General features: G+C 36.8%; 5 protein-coding genes and 1 non-coding gene across 7 annotated transcripts; 2 read left to right on the forward strand and 4 right to left on the reverse strand.

Annotated features, from left to right (window-relative positions):
* Positions 1-345: 345 nt before the first annotated feature.
* Positions 346-847, reverse strand: LOC106359829 (PAMP-induced secreted peptide 1). The gene has a single exon (XM_013799460.3). The coding sequence runs from the start codon at positions 701-703 to the stop codon at positions 485-487; it is 219 nt and encodes a 72-aa protein (XP_013654914.2). The 5' UTR covers positions 704-847; the 3' UTR covers positions 346-484.
* A 2,379-nt stretch (positions 848-3,226) lies between these two features.
* Positions 3,227-4,616, reverse strand: LOC106361197 (uncharacterized protein At4g28440-like). Its single transcript, XM_048737720.1, has 2 exons — positions 4,202-4,616; positions 3,227-3,598 (listed from the first exon to the last, which is right to left on the reverse strand). The coding sequence occupies exons 1-2, from the start codon at positions 4,467-4,469 to the stop codon at positions 3,408-3,410; spliced, it is 459 nt and encodes a 152-aa protein (XP_048593677.1). The 5' UTR covers positions 4,470-4,616; the 3' UTR covers positions 3,227-3,407.
* Positions 4,617-6,487: 1,871 nt separating this feature from the next.
* LOC106361198 (ADP,ATP carrier protein 3, mitochondrial-like) lies at positions 6,488-8,779 on the forward strand. Of its 2 annotated transcripts, none has more exons than XM_013800915.3 (4): positions 6,488-6,612; positions 6,920-7,392; positions 7,911-8,282; positions 8,356-8,779. In XM_013800915.3, exons 1-4 carry the CDS (start codon positions 6,546-6,548, stop codon positions 8,650-8,652), a joined length of 1,209 nt encoding a protein of 402 aa, XP_013656369.2. In that variant the 5' UTR covers positions 6,488-6,545; the 3' UTR covers positions 8,653-8,779. The 2 variants fall into 2 exon arrangements, with proteins under 2 accessions (XP_013656369.2, XP_013656370.2); XM_013800916.3 differs by lacking the exon at positions 6,488-6,612 and adding an exon at positions 6,643-6,779.
* Positions 8,780-9,211: 432 nt separating this feature from the next.
* On the reverse strand, positions 9,212-13,319 carry LOC106361200 (transmembrane E3 ubiquitin-protein ligase FLY1-like). Its single transcript, XM_013800917.3, has 15 exons — positions 12,849-13,319; positions 12,234-12,306; positions 11,971-12,098; positions 11,762-11,877; positions 11,615-11,675; positions 11,423-11,489; positions 11,268-11,345; positions 11,007-11,164; positions 10,869-10,928; positions 10,678-10,771; positions 10,422-10,589; positions 10,010-10,338; positions 9,823-9,939; positions 9,589-9,747; positions 9,212-9,444 (listed from the first exon to the last, which is right to left on the reverse strand). Exons 1-14 carry the CDS (start codon positions 12,993-12,995, stop codon positions 9,646-9,648), a joined length of 1,698 nt encoding a protein of 565 aa, XP_013656371.2. The 5' UTR covers positions 12,996-13,319; the 3' UTR covers positions 9,212-9,444; positions 9,589-9,645.
* Positions 13,320-14,396: 1,077 nt separating this feature from the next.
* LOC106359001 (early nodulin-like protein 1) lies at positions 14,397-15,287 on the forward strand. Its single transcript, XM_048737721.1, has 2 exons — positions 14,397-14,653; positions 14,751-15,287. The coding sequence occupies exons 1-2, from the start codon at positions 14,467-14,469 to the stop codon at positions 15,194-15,196; spliced, it is 633 nt and encodes a 210-aa protein (XP_048593678.1). The 5' UTR covers positions 14,397-14,466; the 3' UTR covers positions 15,197-15,287.
* Positions 15,288-15,434: 147 nt separating this feature from the next.
* TRNAG-GCC lies at positions 15,435-15,505 on the reverse strand. The gene has a single exon. It is a non-coding gene; the product is annotated as a tRNA-Gly (tRNA).
* Between the last annotated feature and the right edge of the window lie 11 nt (positions 15,506-15,516).

Genomic DNA, 15,516 nt, shown 5'->3' on the forward strand with positions numbered 1-15,516 from the left:
AAGAAAAATTAGTTGCTTCTAACCTTATATGTTAGGCACGGCCCTGAATCCAACATCAAGTTGTGACATGCAAAAGCTCTTCGTTGTTGTCTTGAGGGATTTGGCAAAAAGAATTCAATATAAAATGTTAAGAATAATTCTTTTTTTTGAATTCAACACGAAGAACAAGTAAGAATAATTCTTTTTGAACTCTTCTTAACATTTTATGGCCTGCACGACTCACTCGTTTACAACATTTTTGTTGTATTATCTTCCTTCCTAACCACAACAAAATAGTCCGGTAAAAGCAGATCATAAAATCTTATTGAAATTAAAGCAAAGCTTAGTTTTTCTGCTCCTGAACTCAATATATCAATTTGCTTAACAGAAAACAAACAAATAAAGAAATAAATGAATGGAATACAGTTATTGACCGTTTGTTTTGGTATGCATATAAAACAAAAATTAAATCGCCTTCACTCGTAATAAAGGGAGCTTGAGTAATTTAATGGCCGCGACCCCTTGGACTCGGACCCGAAGCCAAACGCTGAAACCAAAAATCCACCGTCGACGTCATCTTCTCCACCCTCATCATAGTCGCGCTTCCGTCTCCCAACTTCTCCGTTAATACTCTCCCCGCCGCGGCTGGAACCACCACGTGTTCTACCACCAACAACGCCACGATCACCATGATCAAAATACTAGGCCAACTAACCCTCCTCATTTTGTGTTGCACCGACAACAAGAAAAACAAGAGCTTCGAAATAAACAGGTAAAGATTATTATTTCCTGAGAAAGAATTATTTTTTGGTGTTTGGTTAAGAAAGAAAATTAGGAGTTATGGTTATGATGGGTACTAAAAGTAGAGGGAGTATATATACACTTGGTTTACGACGACGTGGTCATGACATGACTCAGTAGTTCATCACTTAGGTCGGATTTTCCCGGCGCATCTCACGACTTGGCGTGTTGACCAAGTATTATGACTTGAATCGGTCGCTCTACAACACTTTACCCATGTATGAATTTACATTTATTTTACGCGGTTACTAATCTATAAAACCAGTTATCAAAGCTAACATCTAACATGCATTTTTCTAAAGATATGATCATCACATACATATGCTTTTTCATTTTGTTTTAGTTTATTTTCTAATGAGACAGATACAATTATACAATTATATCTCTTCGAATTTATCAGCAACTTATGTACCATTAATTAAAGTATTTGAATGCAGATGATTTTGCACATTTATATTACAAAAGAAAATACAATTAGTTTACTTTTGTTATTTTTTTTCTGAAAAGTCAAAATGTTTGAGTTTTGAAACATGCCGCGTAAGTCACGACTTGACTAATCATAGTAGTACTAGTACCGCATGGAAAGAAGACCAGTTAACAGTTTCACCGAAATAACTCTCTTACCAGTTTTGGTTTGAGGGGGGTGGGACATTGAAAAAAAACAGCACACTCCCGGTGTAAGTAGGTGGAACTTTAAGATTAAATTACGTTTACATTGTGCGATTAGGTATAGTTAGTTTATTTAGTGAGATTTTGAATGATACAAATAAACAAAAAGAAGTGTTTGGTAGGTGGTTTTTCATGTTTAAAATACTGTAATCTCATGTGGTTTGCATGGAGTCAGTGAGTCACATAAGCATATATTTATATATTTTCAAAGAGTGTTATTTTGAATTAACTCTTTTTATAAAATGTGTGCATCTAAGACTGTTGAGAAAAGAAAGCTTGATATTTTAAAACGTGAGAGTTTGACTTGTCCAAGCGACATCCTTGTGTTGTGCTACTACTGCTCCCAAATGTTGATCAACTATGCAATCAACACCAAACTAGTAAAAGTCGGACGACGCCAAGATTTTTTCAAAGCTCATTCGTATCTTATTTTTATTTTTGTATAACAATTTAAAATTGAACTTCTTGCCGTAAGATTAAAACATACTAAAATTGAACACATCAGTTCTTGACCTCCTTATATTTTAAAATAAATAAACTCATGAAATGAGTTATTTTTTACATTGAAAATGGTTAAAACTTAAAACAATTCTTGTTAGAAAAATATGTAACTGCAAATATTATACAGTAAAACCTCTGTATATTAATAAAGTTAAAATAATCTCATTTGATAGAATGATATTACTAAAATAATAATATATAATCCAAATATTTTGTTAATTGAGATATTAATTTAACAAATATCAATTTTAGAATTTATAATACTATATCATGTATACGGACCATTTATTAAACCTTATGTTGGGCCCATTTAAAATTCGGAAATCTATTTGTTATGGGCCCATATCGTCATAATTTCCTACAACCAATTCAGGGTTTATCTGTGTGCGACCTCACCTTTGACTATGTTCTTTAGATATTTGCAAGGCACAAACTTGGGCATCCAAGTCTTCGGGTTGGATTCGGACCGGATCTTGTGGGATTCGGATCTTTTGAGTCTTAAAATTTTGGACCCATACAGATATTTATAATGTCGGGTCCGGATCGGTTCATGTCTATTATTTCAATACAATCGGATTCGGATTGGTTTGGGTATTTAAGACCCAAAAAGGAACCGAAATACCCGAATTGGACCCGAAAACTCAAAAAGTATCCGAAAATTTATCCAAAATCAAACACGAAAACCCAAAAAATACCCAAATTATATTTTTTGAAAATCCAAAAATTTTCCCGAAATGTGAAACTATATCAAAAAATCAGACCCGAAACTTAAAAAAAATATCTGAAATATCAAAAATATACCCAATTACCCAAATATACCTAATATATAAAATAAGTTTCGGATAATTTGTGTATCCGGTCGGATCTCGGATAGAACTCGGACCCGAACTGAAACCCACAAATCTAAATAAAAGAGACCCAACAGATACTATAGCATGGACCCAAACCCGAACCTGTGTTTTTGGATCGGTTCCGGTTCGAGTCATTGGGTCCAAGTAAAATGCCCAAGCCTAACCCAAACTATCTCAAAGGAATCTTCGCAACTATCACCCACCAACACTTGTTTTCTCAGTTTTGAACTTTGATAATGATATGATCTATGGAGAAGGAACCAAAGACATTACGAATCTATATGGTGTTTACTTGATTGATACATGTTGTTCAGTAATAGCTTAAACACATTGGGTTGTGTAGAAATCTAAGCAAGCTATATCCTTTCAACTGTAAAACTTATGATACATCTGTGAGAATCTTTCCATACAATGGAGGGGAAAAGTAATAAGATTAAAAGGAGCAATTGCATTAATACTCATGTCTTATGTTTTAGGGTAAAAGGAAATCCTACCAGAACCACTCACAAATCTTCATCATCTAAATCAAAGACATTCACCACAGAAGAATCAGAACCAAAACACAACACTCTCAGGGGTTAACTTTCAATAAACACACTAAAAAGATCACTGATCGTTAACGTTAATCAGCTCGTATTCAACCAGAGACAGATTGTTATCCTCTTTGACTGTGAAAGACGCTGGCTCCGTTGCTTCGATGCGTCCCCATTTATCAACCCCTAGCCTCATTGTACCCTTGTACATGTCAATCCTCGAATTGCGCAGTATCACCGTCTCCCCTGGTTTCATAAGATCAACTACACACACACACCAAACAAAACAAATCAATCCAACTACTAGGCCAAAGTGATTGCAATACTGTGTCGAACACTTATAGCTCAACAACCGATCAAACAAGTTTCACCACTACCAATGGCAAGATCAATCAAGTATACAATATATAAACTTCAAGTCCATTAAATTGCACAAAGACATTATTGTATAAGCAGACTTTCACCTTAATTCCATTTTCAGACAAGAGAGATTTTTGTAACCAGAACATGACATAGACACAGTTTATTTGTCTGGTAACAGAAACAGTTGGAGATATAAACGAGAGAACAAACAAAGGATCAGACTTTATCAACACAACGACACTAAACCAATGGCACGATTATATAAACTTCAATCAAGTCCACTAAATTGCACAAAGACATCATTGAATAAACCAGTAATTCCATTTCCATTTTCAGACACGACAGCTTTTTGTAACATGTTCCAGAACATGACATCACCAGTTCATTGTCTGAATACAAATTGTCGGAGATAAAAACGAGAGAACATATAAAGGATCAAACTTTACTCAACATGACTGATACCATTTCTAGCAAAACAAAGAGAGTGAGTAAGTAAGTAAACACCTTGGTCGTTACGAGCAGTGAAGAGAATACATCCGGTTTCGTCTCCAATGAGACACTCAGCGATTCGACTGGGCTGAGACGGACGACCCATGGAAGCACCCGGACGAGCCTTCCGGGTAACCGGAACCACCGGATTGGCGTCAACGACCTTAACAGTCAAAGTGTGACCAGTCGTTCCAGGCTTTAGCTGTTCCACTTTCACAAACACCGGTTTTCTCTTCGCCGTCGTCGTTCCCGTCGCAGCCGATGCGCTTCCTGTAGTCGCCATCGCTCTCTCTCTAAAGGTTCACAGAAATCACTAACCCTAATGGTGGAATTTAGGGTTTATAAAGGAAGACGATTGATGCTTCACTCTCTCTCACTCTCAAGACGGACGAGAGTGTTTTAATCACCTGCTTTACGGTATAGTGAAACTGCCACGTGTCGTTTTCTCGTTTGATGTTTATCTATCACATTTTCAGTACATATCTTTTTTTTTAATCAACAACTTTCAGTACACATCAATCTCTTATATATTAAAAGAGAAGCATTGTAATAAATGCTTTCATATTATAATAGACACGTGTCAGCCTCACAATGATTTGATAATAAATATGCTAACGCGTTCACACTATAATCATAAATGTGTTCACACTATGTATTTTGTGTTTTTTTTTAAATATAAAACTCACATATATGGTTTCAATAAAACTCTAGATTTTTCGGTTCGAATAAAAATAGATAACGAATCAAAAACCAAACTATATATATATTATTTTTATATTTACGGATAAAATTGAGCAAAATATTCATAAATTTTGATTCGATTCGATATCCGTTTTGATTTGAACCAGAAAATATGGATATTTGAAACTCTACGAAACAAATCAAATACTAAAATACAATATCCAGAAAAAATCAAATCACAAATACCAATATTTTTAGGAACATATATCTAATTCGATATGTTATATGCATATATGTATACTTTATATTAGTTTTAAAATATTTTTATGAATTAAATTTATTATATTAGGTACTAGAATTTAAAAGGTTATATAATGTTTTATTTTTGTAATAAAATGTTATTATTAAATTATTTTTAAAATTTTATTTTATTTACGAATCAAATCAGATATTCTTTAAAATTCTAAAACATTTCGGATATCCGAGTCACCGAATATCTAGGTGGTTAAATATCGAATCGACAATAATGCTTTCAAATACCCATATATTTGATATGTGCTCATCCCTATTTACGGATATATTTTTATTTTCTTTATATGAAAAATGACTAATGTCAAGGTTTTTTTTTATTTTAATTTTATCTTTCATATATTATTTTGAACAAAATATCATTTAATATTAATTAACAATATCTTTACATATTTTTCAACTATTTTTATATACTTTTTATGTAAACATACATGTGCACCTTGATGTGAGCACCTTCTAACTAAGTATTAACCATAACTGAAATATCTAATTTTTTTGAAAGTTGAAATATTTTTTCTTAATGCTTCTTTCACTACCGACCAAATTGTAGTGAAATGATTTATCTTAATAATATTTTTTTCTATTTCTTAAACTATTATCTGTTTAAAAACTATAATATGAAACTATTAGTTCGACATAACGACTATCTAAAATTCATAATATGAAAATAAATAAATAATAACATTTTAACCGAATAAACTAAAATGAATATTAATTTAAAATAATAGTTATATTTTAGAAGATTAAATACAAAAAAAAGTAAAATCTAACCAATATCCAGATTAAACAGAGTTAATGTTATTACCTAGTTCGTTAAATAAAGCTATTACATGTAGCCACCACTATATTATCTAGCTTTTGGCTTTGTTCATTGTCAATATTAAATTAGTTCGACACAAACTATCTAAATAGAAATCTACTTCCAGCTATAAACCTAACAATTATTCCTATAAAATCTTGATTTTTAGTTTTATCTCTCACAGCTATAGAGACATCACTTTTTGGCAATGTCATTAATCTAATATCAATGAATAATGAAGTTTACATGTGTTTTGTGCGTTTTCAAGATTTTAATCTCAACTCCTGGGCCTCATAGCAGTTTTTAGTAGACTCTTTTCAAATTTGTGTTCTTGTGGCTTGAGTATATTAGAAGTAATATAATGAGAAAATTTGTGTTCTGTTTTCTCGTTGTTCGTTCAGGTGTTTTGTTGTTTCTATGTTCATCTTATGACCACTTCGCTATGTTTGGCCTATACGTTTGGTTATGTCGCGGCTCTTTGACTAATCCATGTCTTGAGTTCAATAAAACATAAGATAAACAATATAAAAAAAGGATAAAGATAATATAAATAATCTCGAGGGCTTTAAAATGGGCCCAGAAGGACACGAGTCAAAGGAATGCAGTAGCATTTGCCGCTTAGAGAAACAAACCTTCGGTAAGTTTCCATGGATTCCTCTAGACTCTCCACATGTATAATCTTAGCTAGCTTTATCATTGACAATTCTCTTTCTTTAATTGTTGCCTATCTATGATTGTTCTTGTTGCTCGTGTGGCTCGTTTCTTGATATTGACCAAGAATCATCTCGTTTGAGAAGCTTGCATGTAGGTTTCTAAGTGTGCTCCTGTGTTTGTAATGATGTCTTGATGGCTTTAAACAAAATAAGTACCATGTTATATGTTGCAATGAAAAATTGTTGATCATGGCTTCCTGTTCTTGATTCATATTGTGCTGAGTTTTGTAGGAACAAAAATGAATAAACAAAGGCATCCATCGGTGTTTCAGAAGCTTCATGGACAAACCTCCTTGATTAGTACACTATCTCCAACTGTGCAACCTCGTAATCACAGCGTCTCTGGAGCTTATGTCAATGGAGGTTTGCAGAGTCTACTGCAGCCAACTAGTCATGACACTTCTCTTATACCACGTGGCTCACTTCCCGTACTTGCTCAAGCTCCTACCGAGAAAAGTAGCACTGGTTTCTTGATTGATTTCCTCATGGGAGGAGTCTCGGCTGCTGTTTCAAAGACTGCAGCCGCTCCTATCGAGCGTGTGAAGCTATTGATTCAGAACCAAGATGAAATGCTCAGAGCCGGGCGTCTCTCTGAACCATACAAAGGAATCACTGACTGTTTTACCCGGACAGTCAAAGACGAAGGCGTGCTTTCTCTTTGGAGAGGCAACACCGCCAATGTTCTCAGATACTTCCCCACTCAGGTTACCTTCTTAGGTTTGGTTCTTGTATAGATGTTTGACGCTGCACAGCCGTCCACTTCTCTTATATATTAGTTAAGATAGGTAGTGTCTTCTGATACGTAGAATGATGGTGGTTCGGGTTTTGATACCATGATAAGTTAGATGAGTTTCTATACTGATTCGAGTAACAATTATTTTGGAATGTATCAGTTATGTTCATTCGAGTAACAATTATTTTTGGAATGTGTCGGTTATGTTCTTTCAACTAGAAATAGTCTTGTTATTGCTTTGACTCATATTTTGGATCCCATATTTTGGATCCCGCTCTAATAGCTCCGAATAAATTAAATACATGCATTAAAATAAGAAGGCTTGGTCCATCTGTTTTGTATAATAGTTAATATTCCTTCTATCTTCTATCTTCCGGCGTGGGAGATTTTTATCTCTTATAGTTTATGTCTTGTAAATCTCAGATCCGGCCATGCAGTTGTGTTGGCCATGCGGTTGTGTTAAGTAAAGGTTTCTTTATGTTTTTGCAGGCTTTGAACTTTGCGTTCAAAGACTACTTCAAGCGACTGTTCAACTTCAAGAAAGACAAAGATGGATACTGGAAGTGGTTTGCAGGGAACTTGGCGTCTGGTGGTGCAGCTGGTGCTTCATCTCTGCTTTTTGTCTACTCTTTGGATTACGCACGTACCCGTTTAGCCAACGATGCCAAAGCGGCCAAGAAGGGTGGTCAGAGGCAGTTTAATGGCATAGTTGACGTGTACAAGAAAACTGTAGCCTCTGATGGTGTTGTAGGACTATACCGCGGTTTCAACATCTCATGTGTTGGTATTATCGTCTACCGTGGACTCTACTTCGGATTGTATGATTCCTTGAAGCCTGTAGTTCTTGTTGATGGTCTCGAGGTAGAGAAACTTTTCACTTCAGCACATTCAGAGTCCTTTGATTGCACTGTCTTACTCAAATTGGTTTTTATAGGATAACTTCTTGGCGAGTTTCTTGCTGGGATGGGGAATCACCATTGGAGCTGGACTGGCGTCATACCCGATAGACACGGTGCGTAGAAGAATGATGATGACATCAGGTGAAGCAGTGAAGTACACGAGCTCACTTCAGGCCTTTAATCAGATTGTTAAGAAAGAAGGAGCCAGGTCGCTTTTCAAAGGTGCAGGTGCCAACATCCTCCGTGCTGTTGCAGGGGCCGGTGTACTCGCTGGCTATGACAAGCTCCAGCTCCTTGTGTTTGGCAAGAAGTACGGCTCTGGTAGTGGCTAAACGATGGATAGGTGTACGAGTGAATAAAACTGTGTGTGTTTATCGAATGTACTCTGTGAAGTTGTGGCTTTTGTCTTGGTTATGTGACTTCCTTTCCAACAAAAATAAAATACAAAGAAAAACACTGCTGGTTTATGCTTGTTTACTTCATATCTTAACAATGTGAGAGGTGCATAGATTTTTCTATGTAAAGTTTATGCCAAGGCTTGTGTTAATAATAATATTGGGTTTACTTGGGTTGTAAGGGAGTGTGTGATCAAAATCCAACCCTAAGGTTTGGTCTTCAAGTGTCAGTCTCAGATCCCACTTAAACCACTTCAGACCGCTACTACAAGGAGTTGAGTTCTGTTCCTTGAACTTATGCCACTACTTGATTCATCCTCTCTATATAAAAACCCTTACAGTTCAAACAAAGGATCCATAACTTGCCTTTCAATGGCGCCTCCATCTATCGCCGTACCTGCCATTGCTCCTGGTCCAGGTTTTACGCATATAAGGATTTCACAAGTATGCGGCAAAGAAAATGGAAGAAGAACAAGAAATGTGCTAAAGATTGGGCTGTGGGGTGAAAGAATATGCACTAAGATTGTAACATTAAACAAGTTTATACAGAACACAATGTCTATTCGCAATTTTCTAGCTGCGGTTACAGATTCCGTGTTTGTTCTTCTGCTTTCATCTAAAAACCTTTCTACACCTCTCTCCCAAGGACATAAATCCAAAGAGCCAGCCCCCACCTGTTTCAGTTAACTTCGTATTTTGTGAAACACCCCACAACTATTCCAGACAGACCTGAAAAGACGGTTGACAGAACAATCAAACAGAAGCATGGTTCCTCAAAGGTCAGCCAATCACAGAGCCAAGACCCTATCTATAACCTATTAGGAAAAAACAATGAAAACATTTAAGCTTAGGAAGTTCGATTTGAGTTGTTACCCGCAAATTAAACTTGAGTGAAGTCTGTACATCATCCTAACAAACCAAAAACATCCTCTAAGCTGGAGGAAGGGAACGCCGACAAGTCGGGCACTCCATTTTTATATCCATCCACCTCTGTAAGCATCCCGTGTGGAAGAAATGTTCACATGGAGTTACCTGTTTTCACAACAAGCACGCTCATGATTCTCTCTATTGGGGAAAAAAATAAGTTGAGTGAAGAACCAGCTCTACCATGAAATCACTGGTACGCTGTCTGAGATTGATAGCGGTCATGCAGATGACGCAATCAGTGTTGCGGCTTATGTCCTGATTAAATCTTCTGTGGTAGTTGTATTTCTCTGGTAGCATCTGCATATCCGTGAATAAGTTAGTGTTCAATTTACGAGATTGAATGCAATCTACGTGTACAAGAACAAACCTGGCGGGGAACAAAGCAACGTGAACCAAAGTAATGCTGAAGAAGAAGAATGACAGCTTGCAACCCCATGAACGTGCACAAGCACACGCACCAGGCCTTGCTAGGCACTATACGCATGAAGTTGTGTGGGCATCCAAAAACATACAACGGTATAGCTAACCGTGTGGCAGTCATGCCCACGATGTAATACGGGTGCAGGGGCTTTCTTGAATCCCGGATGACGTTGGTGACTATCTGTGGTATCCAAAATGAGTACATGAGAAGAAGAATCGGCCGCATGTAGTTGTGGAGCTCGTACATTATCAATATCCCTCCAAGTAGAATCCCATCTGTTCAAAATATTGTGATAATGATGAAACATCAGCTTGAAGCTTGAATCGGATAAACAAACACCAAAGAACTGAATACTAACAGAAACGGCTGTAGAGAAAGGAGAGTTCACGCCTCATTGTCTCCCAGCCTTCTCCGCTGATTGAAGGCCTGGTTGCTTTCCATATAGCCAGAAGATATCTCATCTCGAAAATCGAAAAGACTACGAATTTGAAGAACGCGGCGGTTGCAAATGCATTAAATAGAGATTCTGCATGAGAGAAAGTTGCAGTGAGGTTTGAGAAAACATTGCAGTGTCATGTAGCAATGCTCAAGTATTATTATGTGGATAAACATACCAACTAATATCCCAGCAGTGAGATGTAAAAGGCATAAGTAAGCATCCATGATTGCTTGATGTCCGATCATTACAATGGATACCTTGGCAGCACCCTTCCATACAAGAACACTTCCATAAGTTAGCATTTTTTTACTCATTCTATACAATTAATAACGATATCAGACCACCTAGGCTACATCAGTATCTTACAGATTGTGTGTTACCGTGCTCCATTTGACGGATCAACAAAAGAACCTGGAGGAAAGAGACCTAAGTGCAATAGAAAGTTAAGGAACACGCGCACAAGTGTAGATAAGCATTCTATTACGACTTTTGAGCAAAGGATACAAAAGTGACCATCAGTGTATAGTTCACAGCTTTGTTGTAGTAGACCTCGACATTCACAGAAGTTGCATTCAGGAACAAAGGCGAGAAACAATCTCCGTCATCGCCTACCCCAGGACTTTCCATCAATCCTTCCATGTGATAATAACTTTTGTCTCCATCTATCAAATATAGAAAACTCCTTCAACGCATATGATTAAATGTGACTTAAGAGACAAAGACTACGCCATAATCAGCTCAATGTTATAGAGTTAGAATGCATACTGTTGTCACTAGAAGCCACACGGGATATCTGAGCTGCTATTTCGATGTTACAGTGCTTATCCATCTCATTTCTCGGCGCTAAAGTACAAGAGAATTGAACATCAGGGTCGCTGAAAAAAGTAAACTGTTAAGGAAAGTGTTAGGCTACTGCTTACAAATCTTCCGTTGCAGTATTCTGTCTCTTGTAGATTCTTGAAACACTTGCGAGGAAAAGATTCCAAGCTGTGAGACATCAGAAAGTTGACCTTAGTAAGCTCTTCGAACATTTTATCACATCAAACAAGCCATCCACAGATCAAAGCACTATCATTGCCAACGTGGGTCAAACAAAGAGCCTTAAACATTACCAGATGATAGGGATTTGAGAGAAGATTATTCTCGTCTTGCCCTGCATCACTCTCCTTGCCACTGTTAGGACAAGTAATGCAAAAGACCTTGGAGTTAAAGACTCAATAATAAACCTTAAAGCAGTTAAGTAGAACAAAGGCTAGTACCTGTTAGCCACAAGGCGGAGTTGTCTAAAGGGCCATATATATACTCCTTCCAGACTTATTTGGGCACCACCCAAATTTTGTTCATTGTCAAATACGTCATGGAATAAAACCACACCCTGTTCCATCAACATTTTTTACAAAGTTCAAAAACTGCATGCTATAATCAAGGACGATCTTATAGAACATATTTTATAAGATGAACTGTTCACCTGAACATAGTGCACACCGGTTATCTTTGTTGGAACAGCCACTAACTCAACCACAGAATTACCATTTGATTTCTGGAAGTCTTGGAACTTCGAAGAGCTATTTAAGGAATCCAGAAACTTCCAATTCCCTGGAAAAAAAATGATATTTGATAAATAGTCCACAGCACAAAGAAATAGTAGTACCCACATCACATGAGAGGGTTCAGGACCATCGCTGCATAAGCATGTGCAAGTAGAAAAGCGAAGAAAGGTATGCCACAAACCTCTATATGTTCCTGTTATGTTCCATGCGGAAAACCTTCCTCCTTCAGATACTTGTTTTCTACCAAAGAGCCACTACAAAATCACCAAAATTTCACGAATCAAACCATTAACCAAACAAAAATATTATCTTGTTATCTTTGCGCATTCCCCTAAAGTCATCTAGCAATACAAACTCAAACCCGCAAATCTCATCCAAGATTCTCAACTACCATGAGTACTACTTCTGCAAATATTAGCCGCTAAATACATAATTATTCTCCCCTATTTCAGAGTATTCACAGGGTGAAAAAAAAGCTTGCATACTAATGACGAGCTCAATCAAGCTACACAAGATAGTTCTAAACCATCTCAGCTTTTGCTCAATCAAAAGATGAAACTTGGAACGAAGGTACTCTACTCTACTGTCAACGTTGCAATCTCATTTGACTCTGATCAGCTCAACATCTCTAGCACTATAAGCATACAATCGCCAACTGATCAGACTTTGTAGCTAGACCAGATCATTAAGCTATACAGCTACATCAAACTTAAGAGCTAAAGCATCAAACTTTTTTCTGGGAATCATCGAAAGGAAGAAACTTTCGAGCAATCATCAATGATAAACACACACAAACCTCGTCGCTCCATGTTCGAGCTTTCTCCCTAATGGGTCTAAGCCCCGCCGCTTGCTGCGGAAACGCCAACCAAATCGATAACAAGAAGATGATCTGAAATTCGACGAACCCTAATCCCAAAACCCCCAAATGTTGACGCTTCTTCATATCACAGCTCCAAGCTTCGATTTTTATGATTCAAACCCTAATTTAAATCAATACCCAGAACAGATTCGAGGCTGATTCTCCAAACCCACGTCACTGAAGAACACAGTCCAACATAAGTTTGATTCGAGTGAAGTCGATCGTAACTGAAGGAAGAAGGAAGAAGAAGATTGGTATGAGAAGAAGCTAAAGGAGACGAGATTGAAGATTTTGTATCTGCCAATTTGTTCTGCGGGTCGTTGAAGCCTCGCGATCAACTCTTCTCTAAACTTTTTTTAATTAATTTAATTTTTGTTGTTTTATAAAAAGGAGTTTTCTTGTTGAAATCTCGCATTCTCAGGTCTTTCTTACGCCTTAAAAACTTGTTATTTCCATATACATTTAGCTGTTACAGATTAATGTTACAATTGCTTCAAAGTTAAAACATGACTAGAAATGGAAACTCGATTTCACGTTTAACGACCGACCAGAACTTGGCCTAATAAAGAACGCATATCCACTTGTAGAAAATGAAAGTTATTCAAGTTTTGTCTAACTAGTTGTATCGAGAGAAAATATGTAACGCCTTGATCTTGTTGAAAAAAGCCCATTTCACTTTATTGTATTTAACTCCTTTTTAGCTAAAATAATATGACTACTTTAAGTTTTTCTTTATGAAACAAAAACAATACATTTTTAACTTAATTTATTATTTTAGTATAAATCATAAGAATCCGCAACTCTATTCTATTTTGGATAATTTGTTTTATAAGAATTTACATCTAACCGTTCTATTTACTTTCTTATGAATCCGCATTGAAAGTTCTATTTACAATTGCACCATGTCAAATTTTTCATTATTATTTGGTATGTCTAGATTTGGATTTCTGCTCAAATGGTACATAATAAATCGTAACAAATGATCGGTTCACTTTTTGATATTAAATACGTTTTTTTCTGGAGAGACAAGATCAGCGATAGGATTTATCAAAAAAAATTCATTAAAACTTTTTAAATTATTCTGCATTAAACACATTGTGTCGGTCTCGAGTTTCAGACATCTGATTATCTGAATATAAAAATACTAATAATCTCTTAGCTAAATCATTTCACTATGTGATCTTCCACAAAATAAAATAATACGTTATGTAAGCTTATTAACAATTGATCTCAATTTTTTTTTGTTAGATGACTAACAAATTGGAACATCTGTTGGAAAATGGCTGTTTGCGGGGAGTAAATAAAGTGTGTGAAAAGAAGATAGCCGTTAAGTCCATTGCATGTCGAAACGTGTAAAAAAGGAAGAGGAGCAAAACCAAAACGCTTCAAATTAATTTGCATATTCTCTAGATAACCCATGCAGGCAAAAGCTTCATCTAACGGCTATGACTTCTCTGCTTTCACCATAAATACACATACAAGCACCCAAGAGCAACACAGAGTTCAAGAGATCAGTGAGTAATTGTTTTAAGGTTTAGTTACAAGTTTTGGAGAGATGGGTTTGGTCAAAACCTTTGATGTTTACTTGATGATTGTGATGTTAGCTGGTTTAGTGTTTGCATTAGGATTATCAAATGGTTACAAGTTCTATGTAGGTGGGAAAGATGGTTGGGTTCTTACTCCTTCCGAGGATTATTCTCATTGGTCTCACCGAAACCGGTTTCAAGTCAACGACACTCTTTGTAAGTATCTCTCCGTTCTCAACTGTATAGTGCACATTAATGTATCATAATGTCATTCTAACCACGATAAAAAAAATTCCACTGGTGCAATTGCAAGATTTTAAGTACCCCAAGGGAAAAGATTCAGTGTTGGAGGTGAGTGAAGAAGAGTACAACACATGCAACACGACGCACCCCATAACTTCCGTCTCAGACGGAGGCTCTCTCTTTGTGCTTAGCCGCTCAGGTCCGTTCTTTTTCGTCAGCGGTAACTCGGAAAACTGTCTCAAAGGCCAGAAGCTAGCCGTCAACGTCATGTCGACCGCTCATCACAGCCGCAGTCCTCGTCAGCCATCTCCCTCACCATCACCATCACCATCACCGACACTGTCTCCCATCGCTTGGTCATCTCCAGCGCCTTCTCCGGGAGTGGTTCTTTCTGACTCAGAAGCTCTTGCTCCAGCTCCAGAACCCGCCAAAGCTCGCAATTCGGCCTGTTTGGTTGGTCCTGGGATGGTTTCTTTGGGATTAGTTCTCTTTGTTTTCATAAGGTCCATGGTCTAGAGTTTATAGTGGTGATTCATGAATGTATTAATTAAGTACTCTATAGTTTGCGTTGAATTCAATATTTAATGTGCCATTATATGTTTAAACTTTTTTATGTTTTCCTTACTAAAATAGAGATTATCACTCTCTGAACCATTTTATCAGTTGCACCATCTCCACATATTTCAAAGACGTCGATGACCCAAAAACGAGGTGTTTTGAAAGAAAATAAATAGGATAAAAAGATGAAAAAAAATGCACCAGCCGGGAATCGAACCCGGGTCTGTACCGTGGCAGGGTACTATTCTACCACTAGACCACTGGTGCCTCGTTGTAAG

Source organism: Brassica napus, chromosome A8 (genome assembly GCF_020379485.1).
Source record: "Brassica napus cultivar Da-Ae chromosome A8, Da-Ae, whole genome shotgun sequence".
NCBI classification, from domain to species: Eukaryota; Viridiplantae; Streptophyta; class Magnoliopsida; order Brassicales; family Brassicaceae; genus Brassica; species Brassica napus.

What these genes read in the sequence shown, in the direction of transcription:
- LOC106359829 (XM_013799460.3), bottom strand. Translation starts at nt 703, where the DNA reads ATGAGGAGGGTTAGTTGGCCTAGTATTTTGATCATGGTGATCGTGGCG.
- LOC106361197 (XM_048737720.1), bottom strand. Translation starts at nt 4,469, where the DNA reads ATGGCGACTACAGGAAGCGCATCGGCTGCGACGGGAACGACGACGGCG. An exon ending in CACTGCTCGTAACGACCAAG is followed by an intron (nt 3,599 to 4,201) that starts GTGTTTACTTAC and finishes GTGTGTGTGTAG; the next exon opens with TTGATCTTATGAAACCAGGG.
- LOC106361198 (XM_013800915.3), top strand. Translation starts at nt 6,546, where the DNA reads ATGGGCCCAGAAGGACACGAGTCAAAGGAATGCAGTAGCATTTGCCGC. An exon ending in TCAGATACTTCCCCACTCAG is followed by an intron (nt 7,393 to 7,910) that starts GTTACCTTCTTA and finishes ATGTTTTTGCAG; the next exon opens with GCTTTGAACTTTGCGTTCAA. An exon ending in TTCTTGTTGATGGTCTCGAG is followed by an intron (nt 8,283 to 8,355) that starts GTAGAGAAACTT and finishes TGGTTTTTATAG; the next exon opens with GATAACTTCTTGGCGAGTTT.
- LOC106361200 (XM_013800917.3), bottom strand. Translation starts at nt 12,995, where the DNA reads ATGAAGAAGCGTCAACATTTGGGGGTTTTGGGATTAGGGTTCGTCGAA. An exon ending in CTCGAACATGGAGCGACGAG is followed by an intron (nt 12,307 to 12,848) that starts GTTTGTGTGTGT and finishes GTGATTTTGTAG; the next exon opens with TGGCTCTTTGGTAGAAAACA. An exon ending in TCTCAAATCCCTATCATCTG is followed by an intron (nt 11,490 to 11,614) that starts GTAATGTTTAAG and finishes GATGTCTCACAG; the next exon opens with CTTGGAATCTTTTCCTCGCA.
- LOC106359001 (XM_048737721.1), top strand. Translation starts at nt 14,467, where the DNA reads ATGGGTTTGGTCAAAACCTTTGATGTTTACTTGATGATTGTGATGTTA. An exon ending in TCAAGTCAACGACACTCTTT is followed by an intron (nt 14,654 to 14,750) that starts GTAAGTATCTCT and finishes TGCAATTGCAAG; the next exon opens with ATTTTAAGTACCCCAAGGGA.